Genomic DNA, 26,133 nt, shown 5'->3' on the forward strand with positions numbered 1-26,133 from the left:
ACATACACACACACACATATATATATATATATATATATATATATATATATATATAATTTTTTTTCATCTTTTCTCCCCTCAAAATTTCTTGCAGGGCTGGTTGAGTGGTCACAAACTCCTCTAATTTTTGTTTGTCTGAGAAACTTTTTATCTCTCCTTGTATTTTGAATGACAGCCTTGCTGGATAAAGAATTCTTGGCTGCATATTTTTCTGATTCAGCACACTGAATATATCCTGCCACTCCTTTCTGGCCTGCCAAGTTTCTGTGGATAGATCTGCTGCAAACCTGATCTGTCTTCCCTTGTAGGTTAGGAACTTTGTCCCCTTTCTGCTTTCATGATTCTCTCCTTGCCTGAGTGAGAGGGACTCAGGATCGCCAAAGAAACTTGACCCCCTTCTTCATTCCAGAGAGATGCCTGATATTCCACTGCCTCTAGGGCACAGGTTGCTAAGTGGATACAGCTCCAGAGCAATGGGCTTAGTCAGGCCCTGGGTGGTAGGTAGTTGAGACACTCTAATGTCTATGACACCCTTGTTTCCTAAGACTGTCCCTTCTCCCTACCCTCCCAAGCTCTCCTGTCTCCCTGAAGGAGAGTCCAAAGACCTTTTCCCTCAGGAGTGCTGGTTGTTAGGGGAGATACTCCATGGCAACAGGTCTTAGAGAGGCTTGAGGCCAGAGCTCTCAGAACTCTTAGGAGCCCAGACAGAGGCAGTGCCCTCCTTCCTGGTCCCCATGTTAAATATTGATGCTGCCCTATTCCCCTGGGCTGGAGCCTAGTGTCTTCCACCCCTACTTGGCAATGGTTATCAAGGGTGGAAACTGCCTGGAGCCTGAGGCTGTGGTCACACTGTAACTTAGAGGCCTCCCCACCCCCAACCTGAAGTCAGGGTTTTAGGCTCACGTGCAGGCTGGAGGAGTCTCACAGTCGTAGCCATCAAACAGACACTCTGCAGAGTCACACTGTGGGTGGCACTGCCCATCCCGAAAGAGAAGCCAACACCGGGAGTGGGAAGGACAGCCCTTCCAGGGGTCCGGGACCCCCAGGGAGCAGTCTCCCCCATCCCAATTTCCTCCAGGGCCGCTGCAGCCAGCATCACAGACCCCATCTCCACCTCTGCCCTCACATCCCTTTGCTCCAGGCCTCTGACACCGGGGCCCTGGAGAGCTGGGAGGGCAAGAGCATCAGAAGGCTTGGGACCCCAGCCCAGGGATCTCTGAGCAACTGCCATTGTGTAGGCATGGAGAAGGAGGGCCACAGCCATGAGGAGCAGGTGGGGTCAGACAGTCAGGGCCCCCGTAGCCATTGAGGCAGGCACAGCGGGGTGGGAAGCCAGGCTTGGGGGAGGGCAGACACAGGCCACCATGGTGGCAGTGGTGGTGGCCACAGGAGGGGGCTCTGTGGTTACAGGTGGGGCCCTCAAAACCCTGCGGAGAGGAGAGAGATGTTGGGGAAGGCCCTTGTATTATTCTTCCCACTCCCCCCCAAGCAAACTCTCGGGTTAAGATAACACAGATGGCCCTAGAATCTCATATCTGGAAGGGGCCTCAGAGAACATCAGGTTTATCTCCAGTCATTTTATAGATGTTGAAACCATGGCCCATGGTTTTTTCACATTATGACATATTACACAGTGAAAACGGACGAACCACCGCTGTGTGCAACAACCTGGAAGACTAAACACTTAATAGAGTGGTATTAAATGAATATTATCTTAATCCTTGGACATAGGGTGATAAACTCTCTTTCTCTGGAAGGGGAAGAGGATAGAGGAAGATATAAGTACGTGTGAGTCATCGTTACTGTTGTAATTCTTAGGTTAGGTTCCTGGGTATTATGTTTTAAGAATAATAAAAAGAAGGCGGTGCACAAACCAATGATGATAGTGTATCATGAACAAAGGCTTATGATTAACCTGATTTCATGCATCTGAGGTCCACGCGCGCGCACACACACACACACACGTAAAAGAACTTACCCAAGGTCGCCCAGCTTGACTCTGGGGCCTTACCTTAGGCAGTGCCAATGATTTCTGAAAATCCATTCATGCTAACACCTGATCCTGCCTGCCCCCCTGAACTGCTTCTGAGAGCCACTCATCGCCATTCACATGGGCTGGTTCTCATCAATAATTCCCACTCCAGTGCTCCCTAGACTCCCCTCTAGGATCCCACTCAAGCATTCTCACCTGGCACCAGTGTTGGGGGAAACAGAGAAGACTGCTTTGTGGTTACTTACCTGGAGGCAGTGGCAGGTGAAACCCAGGGGTGGTCCTGCTGTTGTCTCACAAGACCCTCCGTTGGAGCAGGGCTGGCTCTGGCAAGGGTCTGTCTCCACTTCACACCACTGGCCTGTGGAGGGTGGGGTTAGATGTCATATGCTACTTCAGTCATTGCCCCCTTCCTAGCTCATTACTGGGAATTGACCCAGTACTACCTGCACAGGAAGGGATCCTGGGGCATATTCCCTGGGGTGGGGAGGCAGGGGGATGGACATGATGAATAGGCTGCCTTGTGGGTGGGGGTTGTCAACTCAGCTGTGCCACAGAGATGCCTACACACACCCTCCCAGGCCTCACCCGTGTATCCAGGCAGACATTGGCAGTAGAAGGCATTGGCCAGAGAGTGGCAGGCTGCAGTGCCTGGGGGGTGGCAGGGCTGGTCCAGACACTCATCTACGTCCCCTTCACAGCGCAGCCTCACAAAACCTGGAGGGCAGGTGCAGTAGAAGCCTCCAGGTTTGGGGGTGCAGGTCCCATGGTTGTGACAGGGCTGGGATTGACAAGCGTTGGATTCCTTTGAGCAGTTCTGTCCATTGTAGCCTGGGGCACACTGCGGGCAAAGAGGGTCAGACAGGGATCCAATAATCCAGCCCATCTCAACGGTACAGGGGAGCCAGCTCAAGACATTCTGCCCAATCCCTTCCCTACCTTCCAGTTCAGAGTATCACTCAACTGATCATCCATCACAGCCCTGCATAGCTTCACCCTTGTATCTCAACTCCATGCTATACCCTTGTTCAATAGTGGGCAATTTAACCGCTCCAGCAGTCCCAAACCATCTTATGATACAATGCTATTAAACATAGTTCTGTTTTTGGTAAGACCTCCCTCCCTCAATCACACGCCTGACAGCCAGGCTCTGCCATGCTTTCTTAATTAATTTGTAAGTGTTTATTGAATGCCTGCTTCATGCCAGGCACTGTTGAGGCACTAGGAACATGAAGAAAATTAGAACTCATCCCTGCTTCCATGACGTTCTCAGTAAACCAGAGAGACAGCTAGCATTTATTGCATGATTTCTATACATAAGCTCATAAAACCCTCCCAACAAACTTGTATGTGAATTATCTCATTTGATTCTCACTTTACAGAAAAGGCAAATGATTCCTGGAAAGACTGCATGACTCGGCTAGCAGGTGGCAGAGCTGGGATTCAGTGCAAGTCTGTGACTTCATAACCAGTACCCTTAGCCATTTTCCAATTGTTTATCTTTCTGCTAGTGGGAGTAGGGTCATCGATGAGGTCTGTACCATGTGCTGAGTTCTTGCAAGAGGAAGGAGAGCATGTAAGACTGCAGTACCAGGCTTCAGAAAGGTGGAGCAAAAGGGAATTACAGAGAGTGTGAGGAGTGGCTGGAGGGCTGGGAGAAGCGGGTGAGGGGGTATCTTGGAGATATCGGAGGGAAGGAGTCTCAGGAAAGGGGAGGTAAAGCTGAGTGTTGGGTGAAGGGGTGTTTGCTACTAATTGGTACACTGCTTTTGTGTATGTTTGAAAATGGTCATAATAAAAAGTTAAAGAATAAAATTAAAAAGTTAAAGAGAATGGTTGGGGGATATGCATCACACCTTTTATCCAAAGTCAGCCTTCTGAGTACAGGCATCAGGCTGCTTGGACTTGAATCCCAGCTTTGCCTCTTCTGCTCAGTGATCTGAACCACGAGGGAGAGGCCCACACCCAGTCTGGAGAGAAGTTAGGGACATTTCCCTGAGGAAGGCACCACTTGAGCACCGTCCAGTGGAGGTGGGTGGGGAAGGACACTGGAGAGCCAGTATAAGGGGTGTGTAGGGAAGCCAACAGCAGCTGGAGCAGAGAGTAGGAGGGCGAGGGTGTGGGGACATGAGACCTAAGAAGCAGGCAAGGCTGGGTCACGCTGGCCTTAGATTTCACTATCAAAGAGCCACATTGTGTGCCTGGGTGGCACAGTCGGTTAAGCTTCCGACTTCAGCCAGGTCATGATCTCGCGGTCCATGAGTTCGAGCCCCGTGTCGGGCTCTGTGCTGACAGCTCAGAGCCTGGAGTCTGCTTTGGATTCTGTGTCTCCCTCGCTCTCTGCCCCTCCCCCGCTCATGGTCTGTCTCTCTCTGTCAAAAATAAATAAACATTAAATTTTTTTTTTTTTTTTTTAAAGAGGTGGGCAGCCACTGAAGGGTTTTAAGCAGGGGAGTGACAGGTCAGCTTAACGTTTTCAACAGAGCACCCTGGTAGTGGAGTAAAGGTTGAGCCTATAGGTGGACAAGTGGGGAGGCAGGGACGATAGGAGGGTGCTCCATGTGTCCGGGTGGAAGGCAGCAAAGGCCTAGACTGAGGCAGTGGGACAAAGGGTGAAGGAGGAAGGACAGAATTGAGAAAGATTTAAGAGGCAAAATGGCATGACTTGGTGGCTGGTTGGGTATGTGGGTAAAGGAAAGGGAAATGAATACATCACTACACGCCTCCTCAACTACTTTTCCCACATCCACCCACACTTGTCTCCCCTACTGCTCTCCTCTAGACCGGCTTACCTGGCAGAGATACCCAGTGGGCTGGGCCATGCACGTGGCCCCATGTTGGCAGGGCCTGGAGTCACATGGGTTCACCCTGTCCTGACATACGCTGCCTTGGAATCCAGGGGGGCAGTGGCAGAAATAGGAGGAGCCACTGTCGATGCAGAGACCTCCATTCTGGCACAGGGAAGAAACTTCTGTGCCTGAGAAGAAAGGCAAACAGGGATAGATAAAGCTAAGTTAGGTTCTCAGGGGCCCCAGACACAGAACAGAGAGGCTCATGGGGATCACTGACATTCCTGGGGTGGGTGGAGGCCACTTGGAGCCTGAGGAGTCAATAAATTCTGGTGCTGAAGAGATTAAGACATCAAGATCCCCCTCCTGCCTGTTCTGCCAGAATGGAGAGAGATAGCTCTTGTTAAACTTATTAGAGCATTATAAGCAACTGTATTCTTGGCTTAAAACAAGTGTCAAGGAAGAAAGAACTCAGCGGAAACTTTAGGTGCCTAAGTCTGTCCCCTGAATTGGCATCCTGTGATGTTTTGTCACTGTGATTCCCATCCCCTAACCCACAGTAGTCTCTTTCCTGAGTTCTGCTCATATTAAACCTCATTTGAATGAGGGGGGGTATTCTTTCACAAGGGGGTTGGCATAACATGAAAATGATTGGGAGCAGCAGCTGAGTGAAGTTGGGTTAAGTGTGATCCATTCTAGCTGAGTTATGATGATAGTGACAGAGTTGAGTTGCTTCACATGGAGTTATGTCTCAGTGGTTGTGATAAACTGGAGTCTTGTTGTCTCGGTTGGTTGGTGTTGCTTGAGTTGCTTTGAGCATGGTGATAGGAGGGCTGAGCTATAGAATCAGCAGTAGTGGTTGGTCTGTGTTACTTTGACTCTTAGTTGTTTTGGTCAAAGGTTGTATGTGGATGCCCTTAGGGATCGGGTAGAGAGGGACACCCTTTCTCTCTTCATCTGTTCCCCAGTTGGTCCTTGGGTTAGTACCTTGGCTCAAAGCGGCCTTCTGGCAGGAGGACAGCGGAAGGTTGCAGAGAGGCCCGGTCCATCCCTGGAGGCACAGGCACTGGAAGGAGGGCCCAGTCTGGGTGCAGTGGGAATTGTGTGGACAGGGCTTCTGGGCACAGATGTCCACCAGAGTCTGAGGTTTAGGAGAGAGCATGGGGCAAGACTGAGTGTCATGTGTTCAGGCCCAGAAATGGTCTTCTGCCAGCTGCTCAAAATCCTTCCCTGTCAAGCTCTCTCCTGAATGGTCTGGGGCCAGGTGATAGCCTCCCTCCCCAACCCCCACATCCCAGAACAGTTCCTGGGATCAGAAATCCTTTCCTTACTTCTACTCCATGCAAACCTCAAGCTAGAGCTCAACTCCCAGATTCCACACGCCCTTTCATGTGGTTACCTTCCCAAGCTCCCTGCTCTTCTAGTCCCTGAGACCCTCCCACTAGAGCCCTTCAGCCACCGCCCTCCTCAGCACACTTGGCTCAGCACCCCTCACCTGGCAGCTGTCTCCTGTGTAGCCAGGGGGGCAGAGGCAGTGGGGACCCTGAGGGCCATCTTGGCAGGTTGCCCTGTTCCTACAGGGGCTGGACAGGACAGAGACAAGGCATGGTGGGAGGCAGTCCCGGCGACCAAAGGGGAGGGAGTGTGTGACGCGGTGATGAGATAGGAAACCAGAAAGGGAGTCATAGTGAAAGGATGTGGGATGTGGAATTCAAGGCAGCCTGGAGCCCCAGAGGAGATGGACAGGAAGGGTGGGAAGGCTGAGGGGCCCCTTCCCTTCCTCTCGGGGTCTTTGCTCACTTGTCTGCACAGCTAGGACGGGTCCTTCCCTCACAGCGTGGGCTTTGGAAACCCGCAGCACAGAGGCAGGAGGAGGTGCCAGGCCTGTTCACACAGGTACCCCCATTGAGGCACGGGGCTGGAGAGAGGAGGCTGTGAGGGGTTGGGTTCCTTACCCATACCTGGCCTGTGACCTTAGTCACACCCCGCACAGGACATACACGCACTCCCTGCTGCCCCCATCAAAACTGCAGCTCGTGGTGGCCAGTTGATTTTTATCAGACGGCACCAACACACCCTGACCAGTTCCTCCATCCACCTGTGGCCCAGCCCCAGAACATGGTAGGTACTCACCAGAGGCACAGTGGTCAGTGCTTGTCTGGCAGCGGGGCCCAGTGTGGCTCCAAGGGCAGGTGCAGGAATAGCCCCCAGGGCTGGGGCTACAGGAGCCACCGTTGAGACAGGGCCCTGAGTGACAAGCCGTTAGCTCCTCGCTGCAGGTGGGGCCTGAGGGAAATGAGTGGGGTCTGAGAAAGGGCATCCTCTTCTCTCTGTCTTCCTCCACTTATCCCCCCTTCCTTTTCCTCATCCCCATCCCTTTTGTCTTCCATCCAACCTCTTTTCTTTTCTTACCACCTCCTGCATATCGCCTGTGGTCCCTGCAGCACATGCCCAGTTCTCCTTGGTAGTGACCAAGACCCAGAGGCCTAGGACACATGCCTCTACTGGTCTTGCTCTTGATTAGAGGTGGCCAGCCCAGAATGTCTGTGGTTTGGGAAGGGCCTCACCTGTGTAGCCTGTGGGGCAGGCACAGTTGTAGCCCGAGGGCTGGGGGTGGCAGGTCCCCCCATGCACACAGGGCGTGGAGATGCAGCCCCCTAGCTCTGCTTCACATTCTGGTCCTGTCCATCCCACATCACACACACATGAGGATCTGGTCATAACGAGAAAAAAGAAGAGTGTTTTTCTTCTTCTGGTGATTTTTTCTTCTCCCCTCCCCACTCCTCATCATTGGTTAGAACCCTATGACTTTCTTTTTTTTTTCTTTTTCATGTTCATTTTTGAGAGAGAGAGAGAGAGACAGACAGACAGACAGGGTGTGATTGGGGAGGGGCAGAGAGAGAGGAAGACACAGAATTTGAGGCAGGCTCCAGGCTCTGAGCTGTCAGCCGCGAGATCACAACTTGAGCCGAAGTCAGATGCTTAACTGACTGAGCCATCCAGGCACCTCTTCTGTTTTTAAGTAGGCTTCACGCCCATTCCGGAATCCAATCCAGTCTGGAGCCCAACGTGGGACCTGAACTCACGACCCTGAGATCACATCCTGAGCTGAGGTCAAGAGTTGGACATTGAACCAACTGAGCCACCCAGCCCCCTGATCTCTTCTTTTTTTTTGGCCCTGAGACTCTGGTCCCCTTCTTCAGTGGCTCTGTTCTCAGCATTGTCCCCCTTCCATACCTGCCTCCTGCTTGTTTTCTCCGCATATATGTATGAATATGTATGTACATTTCTTCTATAATTTGTTTGTTATCTGTCTTTCCTCATTAGAATGAGAGCTCCATGAGAACAGACACTTTGTCTCTTTTGTTTTGTGCCATTCCTCCAGGGCCTGGAAAAGTATCCACACATAGTAGATGTTCAATATTTGTCTAATGTATGATTTTTTTTCAAATTTTTCAATTTTTTATTTGTGAGAGAGAAAGAGAGAGAGAGAGACAGAGTGAGAGTGGGAGAAGGGCAGAGAGAGAGAGGGAGACACAGAATCTGAAGCAGGCTCCAAGCTCCGAGCTGTCAGCACAGCTTGGACGTGGGGCCTGAACTCATGAACTGTGAGATCATGACCTGAGCCGAAGTCCGACGCTCCACTGACTGAACCACCCAGGTACCCCTCTAATGTATGATTAATTGGCCCTGGGATTTCATGTTTTTCTTCCTGTTCTGACCCTCTAGCCCTCCGTTTCTCCTGTTATTTATGAACTCTCCCCTCACGGGATAGCACTCACTAGTGGATCCCTCACCTTGGCTTTGACCTCAGAACTTGGCCATTTCCTTCTTCTTCCCTATTGGTCATTTCTTGCAGACTCACCCCTCCCTGGTTGTCCCCCCCTGGCCTAGCTGAGGAGGACCCAGAGGACAGTGGAAGGTTACCTCTGGCAGTGTCTGTGGTGGCAGGTGCAGTTGTCCTCAACGGGGGCACAGCCAGGGCTTCCGTCAGGGCAGAGGCAGTGGGCCTTGTTTTCCTGATCTTGGCATTTTTGCTTGGGCTGGCACAGGTTGGGGGCACACAGGGGAACCTCACAGAGATGACCTGGGGTGGGGAGATGGGTCAGAGGGAAAACAGAGTCCCTCTATGTCCTTGATGGGGCCAAAGCCACATATGACTTGCTCACTCCCCACGAACCTGTCCTTCAGTGGCTCCCTGTTGCCTCAGGATACTGTCTAACTTCCTCAGAATGGCACACAGGGTCCTGCATGGCATCATTTCACAATGCAGTTACCTGCAGCTAAAACATGTAATCATTCTGTCTTGCCAAACTCCTACTCATTCTTCCAGACTCAGCTCAGCCATTACCTCCTCATGAAGTCTTGTCATCTCTAGTCTGGTTGGCTGGTCCTTTGTGCTCTTACAGAATCCTGTGCAGTCCTCTCTCAGAGCACCTGTGGCTATAACCAACAGGAGACTTCTTGGTCTCTCTGCACTAGATTTAAAGCCACTTGAGGAGAGCAGGTCTCTTACCAACTTGTGTCTGTGTCTGGCTGTGCATAGTAGGCACTTAATACATTCTAAATAAGGAAATGAATGGCTTCCTCTTGAACCCCATCCTGTTTCTGAGCCCTAATCACACCATTCATGTTGGGCCCAGTGTGGGCCCTGTAAATAACACCTGCTGTCAGCCTCAGGTTGTGGAAGTTTTGCATTGAATAATTTGAAGGGGTTCCATTCTCATTCTCTTTTTACATTCCAACCCTTGAATATCCAGCAGTGACCTCTGCTCCACCCCTAATGGACTCAACTATCCTGCCAGTCCTTTCTAACACCTCCCCTGCTTACCTGTGAAGCCAGAGGGGCAGAGGCAAAAGAAGGCTCTGGGAGATCCAGGCAGCTTGCTCCAGTGGGGCATGGGCCACTCAGACACTCATCCACCTCGGCCTGACAGCGAGGGCCTTCAAAGCCTATGGCACAGCAGGAGGGTCAGGGACCTGCAGGGGAGTCTGCACTTGGCCCCCACTCTTCCCTGCAGTGTTTGAGCAATGGTCTACCTGGAAGACACTCACAGTGGAATGATCCAGGCTGGTCCTGGCACTGCCCACCGTTGCCACAGGGGGAGCTTCCACACTCATCGATGTCCTCCTGACACCGGGAGCCAGTGAATCCTGGGGGGCAGGGAGTAAGTGGGGAGAGATGGTAAAGGCTATCTTTCCTTTCCTTTCCTTTCCTTTCCTTTCCTTTCCTTTCCTTTCCTTTTTCCCTTCCTCTCCTCTCCTCTCCTCTCCTCTCCTCTCCTTCTTTTTCTTTCTTTTGTGACTTTGGATTCATCAGGGAGTTTGTTACAAATATTTGTGACTGAGATGTACAGGTGTGATTTCATGGATTCAAACAAGAAATTTAGAGTTAATGCCGCTATTTAACCTTCTATTTACACAGACAGAAATAACATTGCTATGAATTGCAGTGAAGAGAACCTTGTTTCAAATGGCTTGGTTTGGAGGTTCATCTGCATGTATCATTATATAATGAAGGTACCAATCTGGGGGCTGCTCAAAGAGTGATTTGAATTTCAGAACATAACAGCATATCTTAGTAACTTCATTCTTTGTATAAAGAAGGTATAACTGGCTGTGTGTGTGAATGGTGAAAATACTATGTATCAAAAGCATAAATGCAAGTCGTGGCCCCTCCCCTCACCAGGAAAAGTGAACCTGGGGGGCTTCCCAGAGAAGACACCTGGGGCAGGTGGAGGTGACAGGAGGATGATGTTCAGCACCTGCCAGTTGTGTGACTTTGGGCAAGTTACTCAAGCTCTCTAGGCTGCAGTGTCCTCTTCTGTAAAAGGGGCATAATAGAACCTACCTTATGGTGTCATTGAAAGGATTAAATGAGGTAATGCCTGAAAAGTACACAGCTAAGTTCCTGGCCTGGAGCAAATATTCAAGAAACATCTGTTATCACATCAGGGAATAGAGGGATCGATAATGGTGGAGAAGGAAGGCCGGGGGCAGTTTTCCCTGCATCCAGGGTGAGCAGTGCCAAGACCAGCCTGGGATCCCCACGAGCGGACTCTGGAGGAGGGCCAGAAAGGACGATTTGGGTAATTTGGCAGGACAGAGATAAAGGTGGATGAGTACGCGAGGAAGGTTTGGGATGTAACAGAAGAGAGTTGGGGGAGCAGAGGAGTTGGGAGAAATGGGAGCCTCGTTGGCCAAGCCAGGGTGAACTTCCAAACGTTTGGGATTGCCGGGCCTGCACTGTGGTTCAGGGGCCTGGGCTGAAGGGCTGGAGTGGAATCTGTACTCACCAGGCAGGCAGACACACAGGAAGCCGTTGAGGAGGTCCTGGCAGTCAGCCTGGTTCAGGCAAGGAGCAGAGGCACAGTCGTCTGTCTCCACCTCACAGAGCTGCCCTTCTAAGCCTGGGACATGGAGATGTGGTGCAGGCTGAGCCCTGCCTGGGCTGCTCACCCCTTCTGCCCAGGAGGACCAGGGTTCTAGAACCCTCCCAGGGTGCTGTCTGCCTGAAGGTTGGGGTGACGAGCCTGCGGTCCTGCTGCTCTGCTGTGTGTGGCTCTGCCCCCTTTAAATGTGAAAGCTCAGGGAGCAGGGCACCTGCTGGGACCCGAGGGGGCAGCAAGGAAGTACCTTTGGGGGCCATTCTCTGTGCCCAGACGGCAGGCTCACTGGGCTGGGCTAATGAGCCTGGAGGTCCTCAAGGTCAAATGAAACAAATGGGCATCTGCTTGGAGGTGAGTCATGCCTCTTGTTCTACCCCAGCAGGCTCTGTGCCAGGGAGACCAGGAGTCCCCAAGGGGGGGTATTTGAAGGGCATTTGGGTAGCTTGTTGGTCACATATTTGTCCTGTATCTTTGGGCTTGTCCTGGTATCCGCAGTCTCACCCTGAACTGAAGCTGGATCAGCCTCTAGACCTCGGCTGCCTCCCACTTCTTGCCTGGGGATTCTGCTTCTGAAGGTCCTTGGTATCTACGACCTTGTCCCTGGTATGGCTGCATGGTTTTCTCAGCTTCTTTCCTTGGATGTTGCTCAGTTTAAGAAGGCTGTTTGGTGTAGTGGTGAAATCTACTGAAGCCCTGGGTTTGAATCCCGGCCATGCCACTTACTGGCTGGACAACTCACTTAATCTCTCTGTGTCTGTTTCTTGTAAAATGGGCACAGTAACAATACTGACCTTAGAGGGTTCTTGCCAAGATGACAAAATGCATGTAAGATGTTCAGGTGGTACTTGGCAGAAAGTAAGCTATTATTTTTTTGGTTTCATTCAGCTTCCTGATATCGGGTTGGTCACTATACCCCTGGGGAGACCTGTCTCCCTTAAAAGTAACTTGGAGGTAGGTGCAGCCTTGTGGCACTTTTTTTTTTTCCTATTGTACCAAATTCAAGCATACAGGCCCTTTGGGGTTTTAAGGATTTACTCAATCTCTACAGGGGAGAGTTTCTGTGATTAGGAGGAACATTCTGAGTTGGCATGAGCCGAGGCTGCTGCTGTTCTGCTCTTCCTTGATGGGCCTCTGTGTACAGTGGACCAGGCTGCACACTTTACAATGACTATGAAGTGAATGCTTTCCTCTCACCCCCAGAGTTGAGCAGTGTACAACCTCAGTACCATCTGTGGCTGCCCTTCTCCTAGAAGCCATGGGTTTCCCAGAGTGTTCATCTTGGGTGGGGAGATGAGAAAGAGGTATTCTTTGATAGCTGATCCCAACTGGCCTGGGGCTATCTATGTTCTGGAGGGGTCATGCCTAGTGGGCTCAGGATTAGTCCCCTGTGTCCTCTACTCAGGGCCCCATCCATCTAGTACCTGGTGGGCAGAGGCAGTGGAAGGTGGCAAGCAGGTCCAGGCAGGTGCTGCCTAGATGGCAGGGCTGGGACAGGCACTCATTGTGATCAGCCTCGCAGCGGGAGCCCGTGTAGCCAGGGGGACAGAGGCAGTCAAAGGAGCCAGGGGTGTTGAGGCAAGAGCCGCCGTGTTCACAGGGACTGGGGCCTTGCTGGGCTAGGAGGAGAGGGGTCAGAAGTTCACAGGGGCCCAGGGCAGAAGGGAAGGGGGCCAGACCGCCAGGGAAGGCATGAGGGCCTGCTTGTGGCAGAATGAACACATCGGAGAAAGGGCTGGTGTCTTTAACACAGACGAGGACTAAGTGGGGCCCGGAGGGCTAAGCACTGGTGAGAAGACCGTATAGGGAAGAATTGCCAAATCTGGACAAAATTGGGAAAAAAGAGATGATTGTATTTTTAATTTGAAAAACAATTTGCAGAGGCTGTTTGGGACTCAGAGAGGATCTGATGTGGGGGTGCCTTACCCATCTGACACTCGTCCAGGTCCTGGTGGCAGGTGGGCCCCGAGTAGCCAGGCTGACACAGGCAGAGTGGAGAGCCTGTCAGGGGATTGGTGCTGCACTGGGCTTCCCCGTGGCATGGCTGGCTCAGGCACATGTCCTCCATGTGGCACAGGAGTCCTGGAGGGCAGGATGGGCATGAGGCTCTTGGGCCGCTTGAGGATCCCAGCTGCCCCCCTTATGCTTCTGTCACTTGCCATCCTCACGGCCACCTCCCCGAGCCCTCTGTCACACCTGTGCGGCCAGGTGGGCAAAGGCAGGAGAAGGAGCCCACACGATCGATGCAGGTGGATCCCGGGGCACAGGTGGCAGCAACACAGTCGTCTAGGTTCTCTTCACAGCCTGTGCCTCCCCAGCCGCTCACACACACACAATGGAAGCTGCCAGCTGAGTTCTGGCAGGTACCCCCATTTAGGCAGCGAGGGGGACCCTGAGCCTCACATTCATCCACATCTTCGGAGCAATCCCAGCCTGTGGGGGATGGGATGGGAAGGGGACAAAGGCTGGAGTTGGGAGCCCTGTGAGGAGGGGAGGCTAGGGGCTGATCATATGGGCCACAGGTGCCATGGACTTGGCTTAAACGACTCACCTGTCCAGGCTTCTGGGCAGAGGCACGTGTAGGTGCTCAGCCCATCCAGGCAAGTGCCCCCGTTCTGACACTGGTGCCCAGCACAGTCATCTGGATTCACCTCACAGCTCGGGCCTCTGAAACCTGACAGGGTCATGGGATTAGCGAAGGGAAGGGGACCTCCCTGCCCCGAGAGAGGGGTGGCAGACGTGAGGACGCACCTTGGGGGCAGAGGCAGAGGTGGAGGGTGGAGTCTCTCCCTGGAACCAGCTGACAGGTGCCCCCATTGGGACAGCCCGTAGGGGGGCAGGGTCCTGGCTGGAGCTCACAGCGTGGACCCTCCTGCCCAGTGGGGCAGTGACACCAGAAAGATCCCAAGGTGTTATGGCAGGAAGTGCCTTTGGGGCAGGGCCCTGGGTCCAGGAAACACTCATTGATATCATGTTCGCAGGCATGACCCTCGAAGCCAGGTGGGCAGCGGCACTGGATCTGGGGGTATGTGGCCAGACACACCCCTCCATTGACGCAGGGATTGGCTGAGCAGAAGTCCCGAAGCTGGCACTGCTCACCTGAGGCAGAGGACAGAGGGCGCTGTTCAATCCCCGCCCCCTGCTCCGCTGGGAGAATCCAGCTCTCTCACTGGATTATCTGTGTCTGATTTTCATGTTGCCTTCTCTTTGTTCCCGTACGCTTTTTGCCCTGCTCCACCACCCCTTGCCTCAGTTTTGGCATTCTGGAAAATGGGAGCTGTCATTGTTGGTGGGAGTATTGCAGGCTGGCCCTGCTGAGCAGACCTGAGACACAGTGTCCTTCCAAATTTGGTGGCCTTTCCTTGGTGGGGAGGAGAAAAGCAGCTGGCCTCCAGACTCGTCACCTTGCTGTGCCACCACTGCTGTGTGCCCTCAGGTGTGTCTGGCCTCCCTTGTCTGGATTTCCTAATCTTTAGGTGGGTACAGTGTTGCAGATAATGATAAGGAGACAGACGTCTCATGTGTTCCCCCCAGTGGCAATGGCGGTGGTGGCGGCTGGCACTGGGCTAAGTGACCACCTCCTGAACATCACTCCCTTTCCTCCTCTCGACAGTGTTATGAAGTGTGGACATCAGCTGGCAACTGAGGATGCAGAGAGCTTAACTACCTGATGCAAGGGCGCGCGTCTCATCGGTGGCAGAGCTGGCACTGGACACGTGGGCCGCTGCTTGAAGCACAAGGCCTGGCAAGTTGTCATTGACAGTCCTCCTTGTTGTCACACCACGAGAGGCTGGTCTTCCACCCCCAAATCCTCAGAATTACCCAGGCACTCAAAATATCTCCATGCCTGGGCCCACCCCAGACCCACTAAAGCAGCCTTTCTGGGACGTGGGCACCGGTATGTTGCAGGCTTTCCAGGTGATTGCTGTGCCTTGCCACGTTTGAGAAGCCTTGCTCTTCTAGTCCACCCCTCACAGATCACTTTCCTCCCCGTGTGGTCTTCACTGCCCTGTCCAGTCCCCTCCCTCCTGGTAGATCAGAGGAGCCTTCCTCTCCAGGGGCCTGGCACCTCTGGCCAGTGAAGCCAGAGGGGCAGGTGCAGGAGAAGCTGGGGGCCAAGGGAGAGGGAAGGCTGGGGGAGCCTGGGAGGGTGAGAAGCAGAGCTTGGCAGCTGCCCCCATTCTGGCAGAGCTGGCCATCCTGGCAGGGGTCAGGAAACTGGCATGTCTCACCCAGGAAGCCAGGGGCACACCTGAGCAGGGGAGGAGAGTGGAAAACTTAAGTCACTGGGTCCTCTTTGCCTTCTCTGCCACCTCCCTTCCTTTGCCTTCATTTGTTTCCCTTTAGTGCCTTTACCTCCTCCCTTTCTCCTTCCTTCCCAGTCCCTCCTCCTCCCCAGCTCTCCCTCCCCATTTCCGGTCTCCCACTCCCAGGAGAACTCACTGGCAGCTCCCTTGTCCCCGAGATAGGCTCAGGCAGGTGCCTCCGTTGGCACAGGGTTCTGGGAAGTCCCCACACCGAAGCACTAGGGATGGAGATGAGGAAGGCATGGGAGTGGGGAGCGCTGTGCTCCCAGATTTCTCTGGGTGCTTTGCTGCCTGCAGCAGCCCCACACGTGCTCTCAGCGACCACTACTTCTGCACTTGCCTGACCCCTACGGGAATGGTGGAAGTGATGCTCTTGGTGGAAGTGGTGCTCTTGCCCTAGCATCGCCCCGCCCCCATCCCAGGCCTGGGGATCCTCTCAGCTCCTAATCCCCACCCCCTTTCCTGTTTATTATCCAGCCTTCCAAGTCCAGCCTCAGGCTCCATCCCTTGGAATGGAGACAACAGGGCTCAGGAGGGGGGCCCAGGGGATTCCTGGAAGGTGAATGGCTGAGACATTGAAGGCATTTCCTCCCTGAAGGGCCCAGCATTGAGCCATCCGGGGGGTGGGGACAGCTGGACGGGGAAAGGGACTTGGTCAGCCCTTGACCTTCCCATGTCTCCATCTCCTGCTTTTTTCTCATCGCCTTCCCTACCAGGTGGCCAGTCTTTTCCCCTCTTTACCTCCTAAATGTGATTGCAAGAGCCTGCTGTCCGCCAGCACTAAGGCCAACTGGGTTCTCCCTGAGGCGGGCACCCTCCCACCCATTCCCCAGACAGTCACCGCCCCTGGCACAGGCCCCAAAGCCTTGGTTTGTGCAGCTGCAGCAGCAGAGTCTTCTCTCCCTGCGTTTGGGGGGTGATGGTGGTGAGATTCTCTTCCACCCAGTGTCCTCTCAAAGCATGGGGCTTGGCCCTCCGCCCCCAACCCATCAACACCCTCTTAAGGAAGATGGGTCCCGTCACCTCTCCTACCCCATGCCTCACCTCTGGTCTTGACGACTGAGTGACACAGCAGCAGCAGCAGCAGCAGTGAAGGGGGCTGCATTCCAGAGCACCGCCCCACACCCAGATCCTCTGCCTCCTCAGGCAAGGACCCTCAGAGCCCTCACCAAGGCAGGAGCCACCTCCTCTGCTCCCATGGCCCCTTCCTCCTCCTCTGTCCACTGCAAGTCTCACATCTGAGCTGTTTCCTGAGTCACACAATGTCCTGGACACCCTAGTGATGGGAGGGGGAGGAGTGGAACAACATTGAGGGGGATGAGGGAGGGGCCTTCTGTCCCTGACAACCCCTGGGGAGAGGGGGAGTGGGATGGTGTGGCAGGTCAACAGGATGGGAGCACCCGGCGGGGGGGGGGGGGGGTGGTGGGGTGGTGGGGTGGTTCTGGGTTCAGTCCCAGCCCTTCTGTTGTTGTGTGGTCTCCCCTTTCTAGAGATGAGAATGACAAGGTGGCTTACCCTTGCCCTGGGAGGGTCAGGGCCTGGAACAGAGGTGTGGGGTGCTGAGGCATCTTCTATTCCAGGTTAGTATCCGTGCTTCTTGGTCAATCTGCAACTTTCTATAAGTCGAAACCACTAACCTTGGCAGTGGGATTGCAGGGCACTCCTAGCCATTACCTTGGCCCTTGCTGGGGACTTAGTTTTCTCCTTTGGGGGGATGGGCAAGTTACTGGGCTGGTTCTGGGGGAAATCTTGGCCTTCCTTTGTTGGGAAACGTATAAAACCAATATCAATGATAAATGAACGTTGTCGGTACTGAAATGTGCAGTCTGGATTATCCAGCACAAACTCTATATTTAGGTAGGTTCCCTTCCCTTTCTCTACCACAGAGATCTCTGAGATGTACGGAATGTCAGTTTCTGAGTTCAGAATTGGAGTAAATAAAACGACAAAAGAGAATTCATTTCCCTGACTCATCCTACCTTTTTCAAGTCAACCCAGGACAGCTCCAGGGTCAGTCACACACTGAGTTTCCTTAGTAGCACAGAGAGCTGAGAGTCTGGGGTGGCTGGAGGTGTTATCAATAGCCATGCACAGCCCCAGCACTGTGGTACCCAAAGCCGCAGCCTGGTGTGCCCGGAGTACCTTCCCTTTTTAAAACTCTTTTTTATTAGCATAAGAGACTCTTAAAAACTGAGAACAAACTGAGGGTTGATGGGTGGCGGGGGTGGAAGGGAGGGAAGGGTAGGTGATGGGCATTGAAGAGGGCATCTTTTGGGATGAGCACTGGGTGTTGTATGGAAACCAGTTTGACAATAAATTTCATATATTAAAAAAATAAAACTCTTTTTTATTTGGAAATAATTTAAAGCTCACAGCAAAGGGGCAAAAATATAATTCTAGGATACTCTTCACTCAGATTCACCAACTGGCATCATGACCACATCTGCTTTATCATTATTTCTCTAAATAGAAGGTATTTTTTTCTGAACCACTTGAGAGTAAGTTGTACACAAGGTATTCGTTTACTTATAAAAACACGGGTATGAATGTCTTAAGAACAAGAACATGTTTTATATAACTACAGTACAACTATCAAAATTGGGAAACTTAAGTTGATACAATAGTATTATCTAATCTACTGTCCATGTTCCAAATTTGCCAATTGCCCCATAATGTCCTTCATACTGAATTTTTTTTCTTGGTCCAGGATCATGCCTTGCACTTAATCATCATGTCTTTTCAGTATCCTTTAATATGAATACAATTCCTTAGAGGAACTTTGCCCTTTATTGTATTAACAGGTTTGAAGAATACAGGTCAACTATTTTGTAGGTTGTTTCTAAATTTAGGTATGTCTGATGTTTGTTCAGTTTACTCATTTTGGGCCAGGAATACCACCAACGTGAGGCTATAGCCTTCTCAACGCAGCACACCAGAAGACACACGGGCTAACATCATTCTTAACGGTTGGCAAGTATCCCACTGCTGATGAACCCTCGTTCATTGAATACGGTTTCCCATTGTGGGGGCATTTAGTTGGATCTCAATCCTTAAAATTACGGTAAGGCATGCTGCAGTAAATATTCTTGAACATACATATTTGCATGGTTGCCTAAGTGATTCCATGGGCCGAATTCCTAGAAGTGAAACCACTGAGTCAAAGCGTCAAAGGATAGGCTTATTTTGAAAGGTTTTGGTATCTAAGTGTTGCTGAGTCATTCTCCAGAAAACAGCACAGGACCGCACCTGGGCCGTAGTGTCTGTGCATGCCCTTATTCTCGCAGACCCTGCTGATCAGAGTCGGAATACCTACCACTTTGACAGGTGAAATGGTGTCTCATTGTTTTCAGTTGTGCTTGTTGGAGAGCTGACATTATTTTCATCTATTTAGTGGCTATCCTTGTTTCTTCTTCGTGAGTTTCCTGTGTGTGTTTCTGTCCCGTTGTCCTGTTTATGTCATTGCCACTTTCCCATCATCTTTGTTAGTTGGTGGCAGCTCTGAGGATGGAGTCTTGGGCAGAAGAAACCTAGTGTGAAAAGTCTCTCCTTCTGGTACCTTCTGGTTTGTTGACTGGTGGATGGGGTGAGATTTGATGTTTGTGAGAAGGGAAAGGAAAATAAGAAGGGATACTACGCTTCTCGTGGAACTATGAAGACCTGAGTGGAAAAAATGAAACTCTCCATTTCTTCCATATTCTTGACCCCACATTTTTTTTGTGTGTGTGTGGAAAAGGAGGCTAGTGCACTAGGCTTCAGCTTGAGACAATGAAAGGATAACAGAGACAGAAAGGGAGTGGTTGGGTAGAAGGGGGACCTGGGGTGTGATAGGGCAGAAGCTGAGTTTAAAGACAGTGTCAGTGGGGTGTATGGGTGGCTCAGTTAGTTGAGTGTCCAAATCTTGATTTCAGCTCAGGTCATGATCTCGTGGTTCATGAGCCCAAGTACTGTGTCGGGCTCTGCACTGGTGGCTTGAAGCCTGCTTGGGATTCTCTGTCTCCTTCTCTCTCTGCCCCTCCCCTGCTCTCTCTCTCTCTCTCTCTCTCTCTCTCTCACACACACACACACACATACACACACACACACAAATAAGTAAGCATAAAAAAAAAGATGGGGCACCTGGGTGCCTCAGTCAGTTGAGCACCCGACTTTGGCTCAGGTCATGATCTTGTGGTTCGTGAGTTCGAGCCCTGAGTCGGGCTCTGTGCTTACAGCTCGGAGCCTGGAGCCTTCTTTGGGTTCTGTGTCTCCGGCTCTCTCTGCCTCTCCCCCACTTGCACTCTGTCTGTCATTCTCCCTCAAAAATAAATAAACATTAAAAAAGAAGACATTGTCAAGAAAGTGCACAGCCCACTTCTTGTCTTATCCCTGCCTAAGGAAGACAGCATGCACCTGTTCAGGTGTTATGAGCTGTGCTTGGGTCACAGGCACTCTCCCTGGCCTTTAGGATCTTACCGTCCAAAAGAGTATTGATGGTTTCCTAAGAGCTTGTTTCTCTGTCCCAGGAGACACAGAAAGTTCTTTCTGGTGTAAAGTGACCTCATTCCTTACAACATCCCATCAAATAGAGGTTTGTTTTACTCAACTGACTCTTCTTATATTGTATATCCCCTGAGGAGAATAAACTTGTCAATCATTCACACTTTAGTCCTGGGGACTTTTGACTTTAAGATAGGATCCATCTCTGAGCTGGGCCTTGATAATGTGACCAAACACAGAGAAGATGCTCACGGTAGATGTAGAAATGCACAACAGTTGGCCCACCCTGAGAGATTACTTGTGATTATATAGTTCAGGAGACTTGGAGCCTCTCTTGTTCTCTCAGACCTCCCTTCCCTGCTGGTGACTTCTCGTCCCCTAACTTTGTACCACTGTGGTGTCCATGGTGCGATCTCTGGGCCTCTTCTATTTTTCATCTGTCCCTGAGTGATCCCATCCAGTCTCATGTCTTTGCCATATTTAAATATCACCTAGGAAGACTACCTTTGTGTTGATGACTCCCAAATTAGTGTTTCTAGATCAGACTACTCTCTTAAACTCTTAATGTATACTTCCAGGGTCTCATAAGTACTTCAGACTGGTCATGTCCAGAACTGATTGATCTTCCTCTCCAAACCTTCTCCTTCCTCTCAATGGACTTGGCCTTTGCCTATTCTTCTAGTCTTTCAGGCCCAGATCTTTGGAGACATTGCTGACTCCTCTCTCTCATACTGCATATCCAATCTGTCTTAAATCCTACTGGCCTACATTCACAATCTTTCCAGAATCTGACCACTTTTCATCTCTTCCATCCCCACTGGTAGCACCCTAGTCCAAACCACCATCACCTCTTGCATCTCCTAACTTGCCTCCTTGGTGTTGTCATTGCTCCCTTAGCTATTTGTCTATACAGTAGTCACAGTGAATCTGCTAAAATATGAGTCAGACCATGTCGCTCCTATGCCCCAAACTCTCCAATCACTTCTGCATTCACTCATAGTAAAGCCAAATTTCTTAAAGGGCAGGCAAGGCCCTACATATTGGCTCCTTTCCTCTCCTGCCTTGTTTACCTCTCTGACCTCATCTCCTATTACTCCTCCCCTCCACTGTGCCACACTGGCCTCCTAACTGTTCTGTAAACAGGCACATTCACACCTGAGGACCTTTGTACTTGTTCTTCCCACTCCCTGGACTGGTTTTTCCCCCCAGCTACCCATATGGCTTGCTCCCTCAACTCAAAAAACTTTCATAAAATTCATAGGAAATATGAAGGACTCAGAATAGCCAAAACAATAGATTTATATTTCCCAATTTCAAAAGTTGGGAAAGTGTGGTATGGACATAAGTTTAGACATTAAGCTCAATGCGATAGAATTGATTTATGGTCAATTGATTTTCAACCAAGGTGCCGAGACAATTCAGAGGGAGGAAGAAAAGTGTTTTCAACAAATGGTAGTGGGGGGCACCTGGGTGGCTTGGTCAGTTAAGCACCAGACTCTTGATTTTGGCTCAGGTCATGATCTCATAGTTATGAGATCAAGTCCTGCATCGAGCGCTGAATGTGGAGCCTGCTTAGAATTCTCTCTGACTCTGTCTCTCTGTCTCTGTCTCTCTCTTCCCCTCTGTCCTACTCACTCTGTGTCTTAAAATAAATATGTTAACATTAAAAAAACCCACAACCAAATAGGGGTGCCTGGGTGGCTCATTCAGTTAAGTGTCTGACTTCGGCTCAGGTCATAATCTCTCACTTCATGAGTTCAAGCCCCACATCAGGCCCTGTGCTTACAGATCAGAGCCTGGGGCCTGCTTCACATTCTGTGTCTACCTCTCTCTCTGCCCCTCCCCCGCTCATGCTCTGTCTCTCTCTCAAAAATGAAAAAATGTTAAAAAAATTAAAAACAAACAAACAAAGAAACACCAAATAGTACTGGGACGATTGGTTCTCTACATACAAAGAATGAATTTGGACACTTATCTCACAAAATACACAAAATTTAACTCAAAATCAATCATAGACCTAAACATAATAGCTAAAGTATAAAAATGTTAAAGGAAATCCTAAGAGTGAATATCATGATTTTGGATTGGACAATGGTTTTAACATGTGATACGGATGCATAAGCAACAAAATAAAATTTTGATAAATTGGACTTTATCAAAATTAAAAATTTTTGTGCTCTGAAAGGAGCCTTAAGAAAATGAAAAGACAAGCAACAGAATGAGAGCAAATATTTACAAATCATATATCAGATAGGGGACTTGTATCCAGAATATATGAAAAATTCATAACTCAATCATGAGACTCAGAAATGGGCAAAATATTTGAATAGCCTTTTCCCCCAAGAAGATGTACCAATGGCTATTAATCACATGGAAATATGCTCTTTGGGATTCACTCAGCTTCTTCTTTTTTTTTTTTCTTCCTTTTTCTCACCCAGGTAAAAATTGAGACATACATTTATTTATTTATTTATTGCTTTTTATTTATTTTTATTTATTTTATTTATTTATTTTTTTGACATTTATTTATTTTTGAGACAGAGACAGAGCATGAACAGGGGAGGGGCAGAGAGAGAGGGAGACACAGAATCTGAAACAGGCTCCACTCTCTGAGCTGTCAGCACAGAGCCCTCCGCGGGGCTCAAACTCAGAGATTGTGAGATCATGACCTGAGGCGAATGGGACACTTAACCGACTGAGCCACCCAGGTGTTCCGATTTTTTTTTTTTTTAATTTACATCCAAATTAGTTAGCATATAGTGCCACAATGAGTTCAGGAGTAGATTCCTTAGTGCCCCTTACCCATTTAGTCCATCTCCTCTCCCACCGCCCCTCCTGTAACCCTCAGTTGGTTCTCCATAGAGTCTCTTCTGTTTTGTCCCCCTCCCTGTTTTTATGTTATTTTTGTTTCCCTTCCCTTATGTCCATCTGCTTTGTCTCTTAAAGTCCTCATATGAGTGAAGTCATATGGTTTTGTCTTTCTCTGACTGACTAATTTCACTTAGCGTAATACCCTCCAGTTCATCCACGTAGTTGCACATGGCAAGATTTCATTGTTTTTGATTGCCGAGTAATACTCCATTGTATATATATATATCACATCTTCTTTATCCATTCTTCCAATTACACAAAAGTAAAAAATATAGTAGAAAAAAATTAAAAATACTTTTAATAAAAATTGAAAATAAAAATAAATTTTTTCTCTTTGTGCATTCAAGAAAAAGAAAAGAAACGAAAAGAGTAAAAATAAAAAGGAAAAAGAAAGAAAATTGAACAGATGGACCAGCGAACAGACTGAAATATGATTAAAATTAGCTCGTTTTCCCCTAGAAGTCAAACTATGAAGTGCTTTATAGTCTGTAAACTAAGCAGGCAGAGAGACTTGTGTTCCTGAAGAGTGAAGTTGGCCCAGTTGGGTGGGGCTTAATGTAATGGCCTTGTTCTCCACGAGATGGCGCTGCTTCGCTTCCTGGGGTGGATTGTTGTGGCGCTTGTAGGGGTGTATGTGCATGCGCCAGAGTGGTGAAAGTGGTGTCACCCAGCTACCCAGTCTCTAGTATCGGAACCCTGTTTTCCCCTATCAGCAATCACTCACCCATCCTTTGTCTTTGGCTTCTGTCCACTCCCCAGTTTTACACTGTCCATGACCAAGGCTCAGGCAGCACCTCCCTCCTGAGTTTCATCTCAGATGCAACTGTGTTTGCTGACCCCTTAATTCTGAGGGCCTGTTTCTTTGACCCATTCTGTCCCTCTGTGGGAGGGTCTCACAGAGCAAAGGACAGGTGCCGGCTGCACCCAGAAACGTTCGTGGGACTGTGCTGCTGCCAATGCCCAGAGACTATGGCTGGGTGCCAGCCTGCTCCAGAAAGAGCTCACATGATTGTGTAGTAACACTGTGTCAGAGATTATGGCAACTCACAACACACATCTGGCACCAGGCTTCAACCTCAACAACTTGTTCCAGCACCAGTAAATATGATTGTTCTCCCTTACCCACTGGGGCCTTTGCCTTAGGTGGGGGCCACACAGCTTCTACCAGATGTCCTCCCAGCAGGGGAAGCTCCTCTCCCCGTGTGGCCTGAAGATCCCCGGACTTCACTCTGCTCCTGGGGAATCACCCTTCCCACCAGAGCACCACTAGGTATCGGGCTGTGGAGTTTCAGACTCTGTGCTCCCCCTGTTTATAGAGTTTTAATGGAATTTAAACCCTCTCCTTTCTCCTTTCTCCCTTTTTAGTTTAATCCCTGTGACCGTTTCCACTTTTCCCCGTTCTCTCCAGCTGGTTGGGGGGGTGATTTTCCCATATTCTCCCCCGCCCCCCTGTCTCCATCCTTTTTCTGCATGCAAAAACAGCTCCTTGCGCTCTGTGGCTTCTGTCTCCCCCAGTTCACCTCTCCGTGCCATGTACCTGCTGAATTTTGTGGTTCAGGTTATGCAGATTGTTGTGTGAATCCTCAGATCAGTTTTCTAGGTATGCAGGATGGTTTAGTGTTGATCTGGATGTATTTCATGGACACAAGGCACAAAAAAACCTTCCATGCTGTTCTGCCATCTTGGCTCCCTGCCATTTGCTTTTTAGGATAGGAAGTATACCATGTATGTTTTCTTGTGGGTGTGATTTTCAGAGGGAAAGGCAGCATTGCAGAAGAGGGAGGGTTGCAGGAGGAATGTCCTTGAATAGGTGGGAGGGGCTGGGGTTCAGTGACCAAGTGGAGGAGTTGGTTATCAGTTGAAAGTGGAGGGGAGGGAGGGTGTGCAATTAAGAAGAAAATGTGAAATAATTGCCTTGAAAGTTTGTGAGTGAGTAAACAGGAAAATTCTGTGTCCTTTTATCAACGAGCTTGAAGTTTGTGATTATAAATATTCCATAGGCATGTTTGAGTATTTTTATCCAATCACTTAGCTGCTTGTATTTAGACACGGAGTAGGTGGGAAGTTGGATTTAGGCAAAGCTGGATTTTTCCAGGGTGGTATGATGGAGAGAATGCGGAAAATGGGAGTTGAGTGTGCAAGGTAGTTATAACAATGGGTCTGGAAATCTAAGTGGGATATTGTTAAAATCGGGCAGAAGCGGTTGGAAGTCTGGGAAGAGGACAAATTATAGGGGTGGGGCAGAAGAGTGACTTGCAAAAACAGGAGGTGTTGAGCACAGTGTGGGATACTTAAAATTTTTCAGTATTTCCTAAATGACCTCCTTCCAGCTTCAGAGAAGCTTTTCCATTTCCTGGATCCTGGGATCTTGTGAATCAGGCTAATTGCCTTTCTTATAGGGACCGCTCTCCCCACATGCATCTCTCAGCTGCCCTGGCCCTCTCCCCATGGATGACCATTATGCGGTTCTTGGTTCTTGGATATTCTGGAGAATTAATTACATCGAGTGACTGCTCTAGTGCTCATGGAAGGTATAGATAGGGCCCTTGGGGCTTCTGGACAGTGGCTCTTAAGCTGACCCTGAAGATGCTGACATCCTTTCATGATGTGAGAACCCAAAGTAGTACCTTCTGGAAGGTCTGACCTGGGAGGAGGGGTGGGCTGGGGAAATGGTTGCCTCTCTAGGTCTGAGATCTAGAAGGAGCTGAAAGCGGCACCTGACATAGCACAAAGTGTGTTCTTCCTAAGTCAGTGAACTGTGCCTGTCCCTTTTCCTCAGCACACTACTGGCCCTGGGCACTCAGACCTTGGCCGGGGAGGTTGGGGCTAGTGTGGGTCAGTCAGTAGGTGCTGGATTAGGAGCATGGGAGGTGTACAGGCAGGTACATGGGTACTTGACCAGTCAGATACTGTCCTAGAAGACCCTAAACTGGAGCTGCTGGGTGGTGCAACATTACGGGTTATCCCTTTGGCAGAAAGATTGGCAATTAAACCCGTAAAATAGACTAACATTTTTACTGGACACACATGATCATAGACTGATTCAGAAAATTCTCCATTTTAAAATTACAAACTATTGCATAAGCAGACAAAAGTTAAAGACAGCACACCGACTTATTTATTCTTTTCCTGAAGAGAAGCAGTCTTGTACTGGGGCCTAGTATGAGGAACAAATTTATTTAAATATTAAGGAAAATTAAGTCCACAAGTTGATAAGTATGAAAACAATTGGCAGGATAAGTAAGAGAAGCAAGACTACTACTTGACCTCTAGTAAATGTCTCTACGTCCTAAGCCCCAGGGACCCAAAGGGTT

General features: G+C 50.0%; 2 protein-coding genes across 4 annotated transcripts in view; one reads left to right on the forward strand and one right to left on the reverse strand.

Moving 5' to 3' along the window:
- LOC125165842 (butyrophilin-like protein 1) overlaps positions 1-26,133 on the forward strand; it is a 148,364-nt gene that overhangs the window by 82,991 nt on the left and 39,240 nt on the right. The window lies entirely within an intron of this gene.
- LOC125165853 (neurogenic locus notch homolog protein 4-like) lies at positions 382-16,671 on the reverse strand. Its single transcript, XM_047859287.1, is given in 22 exon segments — positions 382-1,427; positions 2,239-2,351; positions 2,579-2,831; positions 4,783-4,967; positions 5,767-5,920; positions 6,275-6,362; positions 6,580-6,697; positions 6,913-7,065; positions 7,347-7,492; positions 8,707-8,866; positions 9,611-9,646; positions 9,649-9,732; positions 9,820-9,933; positions 11,076-11,189; positions 12,590-12,784; positions 13,092-13,247; positions 13,362-13,598; positions 13,717-13,839; positions 13,917-14,307; positions 15,171-15,417; positions 15,609-15,690; positions 16,517-16,671. Coding segments are annotated over 22 exon segments (3,738 nt in total). The 5' UTR covers positions 16,578-16,671; the 3' UTR covers positions 382-899.

The sequence above is a fragment of the Prionailurus viverrinus genome, chromosome B2 (assembly GCF_022837055.1).
Source record: "Prionailurus viverrinus isolate Anna chromosome B2, UM_Priviv_1.0, whole genome shotgun sequence".
Classification (NCBI taxonomy): domain Eukaryota; kingdom Metazoa; phylum Chordata; class Mammalia; order Carnivora; family Felidae; genus Prionailurus; species Prionailurus viverrinus.